Source organism: Dendrobium catenatum, unplaced genomic scaffold (assembly GCF_001605985.2).
Source record: "Dendrobium catenatum unplaced genomic scaffold, ASM160598v2 fragScaff_scaffold_659, whole genome shotgun sequence".
NCBI lineage: Eukaryota > Viridiplantae > Streptophyta > Magnoliopsida > Asparagales > Orchidaceae > Dendrobium > Dendrobium catenatum.
Genome location: NW_021319121.1, coordinates 1,832,023 through 1,839,372, shown reverse-complemented (window position 1 = coordinate 1,839,372; position 7,350 = coordinate 1,832,023). Strand labels below are relative to the sequence as shown.

General features: G+C 38.1%; 1 protein-coding gene across 1 annotated transcript; it reads left to right on the top strand.

Annotated features, from left to right (window-relative positions):
- The first annotated feature begins 850 nt into the window (after positions 1-850).
- On the top strand, positions 851-1,609 carry LOC110094785 (uncharacterized mitochondrial protein AtMg00810-like). The gene has a single exon (XM_020820111.1). It carries the CDS (start codon positions 851-853, stop codon positions 1,607-1,609), a length of 759 nt encoding a protein of 252 aa, XP_020675770.1.
- The last annotated feature ends 5,741 nt before the right edge of the window (positions 1,610-7,350 follow it).

Here is a 7,350-nt window from a genome sequence, read left to right as displayed (position 1 = left end):
ACAAACACATCTCTCTCACAAATTAGCACCCCGATCTACCTCGTACATCTTCCTTGGTTATGCTCCCAATGCAAAGGGCTATAAATGTCTTGATCTCAATACTTACAAAGTCTATACATCTCGCCATGTCCATTTTCATGAAACAATTTTTCCTTTTCAATCTACCACTTCCACAGTTTCTACTCCACTCAAACAAGTACCTCATACATTTTCTCCAGCAACCTTAGTTCCTATCTCCACTATTCAACAAGCTCAACCCACACCCATAACTGAAACCCCTCCTACAAACAGTCAACAAAGCCCTGTTCAACTACCATCCTCTCACTCAAACTCTGCATCTTCACCACCTTCTACTACATTAGACATTCAAACCCAACCAATTCCTCCTCCTCGGCATTCCATGGTCACAAGGGCACAAATCGATCATCTAAAACCAAAACAAATCCTTGACCTACAACATTCTATTATCCCAACAAATCCATCAGGATTTACTCAAGCATCTCAGCATGCAGTTTGGCATAATGCCATGAACCAAGAATTTGATGCTCTTCAAAAACAAGGAACCTAGATACTTGTCCCTCAAAACACAACAACTAATATTTTGGGTTGTAAATGGCTCTACAAAATTAAATACAACTCGAATGGTACCATTGCTCGCTACAAGGCTCATCTTGTTGCGCAAGGGTTCAAGCAAGAACAAGGTTTAGACTATCATGAAACCTTCAGTCCTGTAGCCAAATTTTCTTCCATTCGAATTTTTTTAACATTTCCTGTCACAAAGCAATGGTTGATTTTACAACTAGACGTCTCCAATGCATTCTTACATGGACAACTTCAAGAGACGGTTTACATGAAGCAACAAATCGGTTTCATTGATACTCAATTTCCCAATCATGTCTTCCTTTTAAAAAAGGCTAATTATGGTCTTAAGCAAGCGCCTAGACAGTGGTTCTCCACTTTCTCAGCCTACCTGCATCAATATGGCTTTCGGTCCAGCACTGCAGATCCTTCCTTGCTGCTGTTTCAACACAATTCAGTTCAAATATATATCTTAGTGTATGTAGATGATATCTTGCTCACTGGAAATTCTATTTCTGATATTGACAGACTTCTAGCTGCATTGCATTTGAAGTTCTCCACGTGCAATCTTGGAAGACTACATCACTTTATGGGGTTGCAAGTTAGCTATACATCTCACGATCTTCATCTGGCTCAATCCAAATATGCAATGGATCTTCTTCACAGGGCTGCCATGGATAATTGCAAACTGTTACTTACTCCACTTCCAACTAAATTTGCTGCAATCTCCTCCAATAATACTCCATACGATAATCCTGAGCATTATCGTCAACTCACTAAAGCTCTTCAATGCTTAACAATTTCCCGCCCTGTTCTATCTTATGCAGTCAACTTTCTCTGTCAACATATGCACCTCCCTCTTCACTTACACTATCAGCTCTTAAAACGGGTACTAAGGTATGTCAAAGGCACTATCTCTCTCAGGCTACCTATTACACCTTCAAATCTTGTTCTTCAAGGTTTTGCATACTCAGATTGGGCCACATATCCCATCACTCGTCATTCGGTGACTGCTATTGTGCCTTTCTAAGCTCCAAACTAATCTCTTGGACTATAAAAAAACAAACGTTTGTAGCTCATTCCTCCATAGAAGCTGAGTATAGAGCTCTCTCCATTGTTGCTTGTGATATAAGTTGGCTAAGACGTCTTCTCTCAGAATTCTAAATACATTCGATTGAGCCTACAAATCTTTATTGTGATAATGTTTCAACTCTTGCTTTAGCCAATAACCCCGTTTTTCATGCACGAACAAAACATATAGAGATTGATTTTCACTTCGTACGTGACTGTATTCGGGATCATCATATACAAGTTCATCACATCTGCTCACAAGATTAGCCTGCTGATCTTTTTACAAAAGCATTAAGTGCTCAAAAGCATATTCAGCTGTGTGACAAGCTAACACTATAGTCATCTACTATTAGCTTGTGGGGGGCTGATAAGGAGACTTGATAAAGAATTTCAATTATACATAAGTCAGCTACCTTATTCTAGTGCATGCTCCACCTTCTCTGTTATGTGCATGTACTTGATTCATCTCCAACGCTTGATTCTCTGCATTTTTATCACAGCCGTTAGTTGCTAACTAACTGGCACTTTATATATAACATATGTAATGCCTAATGAGATTAAGGAAAATGAACAATAACTCACTTTCCCTGCTACTCTGCTATGCCTCTCTTGTGCTTCTCTTGTTTCATTTGATTGTAGGTCTCAGTGCAGAGGAAGACGAGCTTCTTCAGTTTGCTCAATTAAATTGCCTAAAAACCCTTATAATAAAGATTAAAAAATAGAGTGACGAGAACAAATGACTTTAAAAAACATATAACTTTGTTACGGGCTAGAATATATGCGGCGGTAGAGTTTGCAAATTCACGTCCGAGCGTTGCACGAATATTCGGCACACAAACAGAAAAGAAAATGAACACCATGATTTTTACATGGAAAACCCAGAAGAGGGAAAAAAACCACGGGGCCACGCCCAGCTGAAAAGTTATACTAGTGTTTTTGTAAATTACAAGAAAGTGATTTATGTCACAAATCGGGACGATCAGATTACAACTTGAAGAAAATTTACAAAGTTTTGCAGAATCCCGTCGTTTCCCGAAAATCCGGCAGAGTTCCGGCGTATTCAGGCGGCGGGAAGAGCTCTGGCGGTGGTCGATGAGGAGAGGATTCTCCCTTTTCCCCTTTCTCTTCTTCTTCCCTTCTTTTTCTCTCTCTTCACTTGAGTCCCCTTTGTGTAGAATGAGGGCTCTATTTATAGTTTTTCTGGAGTGGCATAGCTCGTAAATATGTGTGAGATCATGGGCGAATAGGGAGTGGTCTAATGGACGGCCGATATTGAACCCTTCGATTGTGCATCGTTCATTGGACATTTAGAGGCCTTAATGATGTCGGAATTTGGATATCTTGGGCTCGTTGGATTCGTCTCTTCGAGCCGTTCGATTCGAGTATAAGCTCATTAAAATCGGAGACCGTTTGGTAACTCAAATTGTGATTTGAACCTTCCAACAGCGCTTCGGGTCCTTGATTTGGACCGCATTTAAAAGAAGACAAAAATATTAATAGTCGAGATGCTTAAAAGTATTGCATTACACTGCCCATTATTTTTGATTATATGATGATACGCTATCAAAATAATAATAATAATAAATGAAACTATATTTCAGTCAAAATAGCCCACTTGCTATGTGGACCCCACTATCAATCGCTTCTTCAAATTCTGCCAGTCGTGATAAGCGCCGTTAGAAGAAGTTTGCGCCAATTAACTCCAATAAATTCTCATACAAACTTCACTTCAAAGCATGCTATTGGTTCAATTATAGTAAAGCGAAATTTTATACTTTTGCTTTCTTTGCATTAATTCTTGAAATGTTTAACTTTTTTTTTTCCCAATAAAGCTCTTTTCAAGTATATAGGAGAAATTATTACGTGCAATTATCAGATATAATCCGAAGATGAATCAGAATGCATCACATCATCTTTTTGTTATATATTAGTAATATGTAACGCTCTATATCAGATGACGTGGTACATCCTGATTCATCTCCGGACTATCCGGTGACCACATGTACTAATTTCTCCTATAATAGTGATACATTTGTATTTGTCACTTATGAATTAAAAAACAAACATTTATGGGCCAATGGTAAGTGATCTTACTTTATCATGTCGTTGGGTATCTCTTAATCATCTTTTTTTATTTGTAATAAAGATGTTGATGCAATGCGCACCTCTAAAATTGTTATATTTTAATATATCATTGTTACGTGTCAAAATATTTATGATAATAGAGAAAATTTAGCATCTTACTTTTGAACAAAAATATGCATCAGTGCTTTTATTTAGAAAATTTGAAAATGAAGCAAAATATATGAAGTCGATCCAGTTGAAATGATATGATCTATGATGTAAGTAACACTACAAAAATTTGCATTTCCTTTGGCTTAAAAAATGTAATTATAAAGTTAAAAATATTAATTTGGTCTCTTTTGATTGTAGTAATGATTATTGGAGAAGTAATCTAGGGTAATGACGATCGAATAATGATGATTGAGTAATGACTAGTAGGTGATGATGGTTAGATAATGGCGGCAAGCAATTGCAACTAGATGCAATAACGGAGTCAGGGGGGTCAACTTATAAGTAACTGACAGGGATCGACCTGTCCGGTCAGGTCATAGAGTCAAGGGGCAACGCCCCTGAGGGTTTTCGGGGGCAACGCCCCCAGAACAAATTTTGGTTTTAAGGATATGTTGGAATTCAAATTAATAAATAAAATGATAAATTCTCTTTACCATTTTTCTTTATATTTGATTTATCGTTCCCTAATAATAAGACCTCTATACAATGTATTTAATTATGCTGTGGCCAATTGTTTATAGATCATATTATTTTAAAATTTTTAGGGGGAGGGCGGGGCAATTGCCTAAAAATTTTTTAAATAAAGACTAAAAAATAGATGAAGGTGAACAAAGCACCTAAATAATCATATAATAACCATTCATATAAAAGATATTTTAATTTTTTAGGGGGGCAATCAATGAAGGGTTGTGAAGATAATCAAGCAACAAGAGTTGAGCAATGTTGGTTGGATAATAGTAATTGGACAACGATGTTAACGGCCTTGTACGTTCACTACCCAAGGCCGTTAACATCAATCAACTCACATGATTCTAGAATTTCTTAAATATCTAAGCTTTCTCGAAATTTATTTTCGAATCTCTTTTATGTGCAGAATGAGATCTATTTATAATTTTTTGTGTGATACTTTAGTAATTTTAGTCAAAATCTCAAAACACTTCATCAGACGATCCATATTAATTTTTTTTTATGACAGAACATTCTTTTACCATTTAATTGCCTTATTGCCCTCAAATTGAGTGATATTTCAATTGTAAGCACGCAAAGATTCAAAAATTATTTGATATCTCAAATAGTATTACAAAGTTCTCAACTGTAATTCAAGGCTTAATTTGGGCTCATTTAAATTAAGATCTGATACGTCGTCAAAAAATTATCTTGATCGGGCATGAATCTCGATGCAAAATCAAGTTGGAAACTTCCAAAATTAATTCGGAGACCATCCTAACTCCGATTTCAGCAAACTTACAGTCAAACTGAGCGGCTCGGAAATACGAACTTAACGACGCCAAATTCGACTCAATTCGAGCCCAAATGGGTCCAAATCAAGGACCCGAAGCGCTGTTGGAAGGTTCAAACCACAATTTGGATTACCAAACTGTTTCCAAACATAGCAAGCTTGTACTCGAATCGAGCGGCTCAACGAGACGAATCCAACGAGCCCAAGATCACTAAATTCCAACATCATTAAGATCTTCAAATGTCTAAAGAACGGTGCATGATCAAGGGATTTAACATCGGCCGTTCATCCGACCACTCCCCATTTACCCTTGATCTCTCACCTATTTACAGGTCATGCCACTCCAAAAAATCTATAAATAGACCCCTCATGTCTCTTGAAAGGGGACCGGAGCAAGAAGAGAAGAAGAGAAGATAAGGAAGAAGCTCCTCCTCAACCACCGCCGGAGTATCACCGGACCACCGTCGGACCTTCGCCGGACCACCACTTAAGGTCCTCACCTTCGCCGGACCACCACTTGAGGCCCTCACCTCCGTCGGACCACCGCTTGACGTCGTTGCTCCGCCGAACCATCATTTGAGGCCCTCACCTCCGCCGGACCACCGCCTGACGCCGTTGCTCCACCGAACTACCACTTAAGGCCCTCACCTCTGCCGGATCACCGCATGACGACGTTGCTCCGCCGGACACCACCTGAGGCCCAGACTTCTGCCGGACCACCATCTGAGGCCTGGACTTCCACTGGACTACCTCCTGAGGCCCGGACTTCTTCTAGACCACCACTTGAGGCCCTCACCTCCGCCAATCCACTGCCTGACGTCGTTGCTCCGTTAGATTAGCACCTGAGGCCCAGACTTCTTCCGAACCACCACTTGAGGCCCTCACCTCCGTCGGACCACCTCCTGACGTCGTTGCTCCGTCGGACCACCACCTGAGGCTCGGACTTCTGCCGGACCACCACCTTAAACCCGAATTTCTATCGAAGTATCGCCCTGCTGACTACGGTCTTCCCGACCTCCGTCGCCTACTACGGTCACTCCGACCTCCATCACAGGACAACGGTCTTTCTGACCCTAGTCATTAAAAATATGTGTAACATAAAACAGGTTTAAGAATCAGATCATTTGAGACAATTTTCTTCCTGCTTCCTAAAGCTATTTTTCAGCACAAAATTTTTAATTTTTGTACTAAAAAATTACTTTAAAAAACAGTAATAAAATTATCTCAAACGAAATCTTAATTATCATTATTGTACGTGAGATTATAATTAGTTGAAGCCACAAATTTTGCTCGGATATCCAATGGGTTGAGGCTTGTTATGTTCCCATCTATTTCTTTATGCTTGGTTGGGGACAGCTTTTTATTTTTTTTTAAGTAATTTTTTAGAATAAAAGCTTATAACTTATTCTCTTTTTATGAACTTAATTCACTAAAATTTAGTAGTATTTTTTAATATATATTTTTAGTATAAAAATTTATTTGTTCAAAAAAAATTTTATACTAAAAAATATTTTAAAAAATAGTACAAAATTTTAGTGAATTAAGTTCATAAAAAGAGAACAAGTTATAAGGAAGATGGACCAAAAGATCAGATTTTAAAAGAAGATTAGCCGTTGGATTTAATTTAAAATAGTGAGCTGGTGTAAGTTTAAAGAGGAAAGGAGTAGGGACACGTGTCCCTTCTACAATATATTATAGAAATACATTATTAACCCACCGCTGCTTATCCGGGTGGTGAAGAGCCGGCTAGGCAAAGCCTAGATCCCTGGTTCGAATCCCTTAGTAAGCAATGAAAGCCTTAAGTGTTGGCCCGTGTAAATTGGTGTTTTTATTGGCCTAAGGACAATGCTTACTCGTCACAAAAAAATAATAATAATAATAATAAGCTCCTATTTATTATTTGATTTTTTGAAGTAGATATTCAATTTGTGCCTTAATTTATGTGGGCTCATAAAAAGGATTTGTGACTCAACTACTATTTATGTGAAATTAAAGGATCTTATAGGAGGTATTATCATGGCAAATTCAACAGTTGATGAAGATCAAATTGGCCAGTTAATTAAGATATATAGATTAAGCTTGCTTAATGATTAAGATAAGTATTTAATTTTGGGGATTAAATGAGTGGCCTTGAAAATTATTTGGTGAGCTTTAAGTGGCTTAAT

Excerpts from the sequence above, each read along its gene's own strand:
- LOC110094785 (XM_020820111.1), top strand. The coding sequence starts at position 851 with ATGAAGCAACAAATCGGTTTCATTGATACTCAATTTCCCAATCATGTC.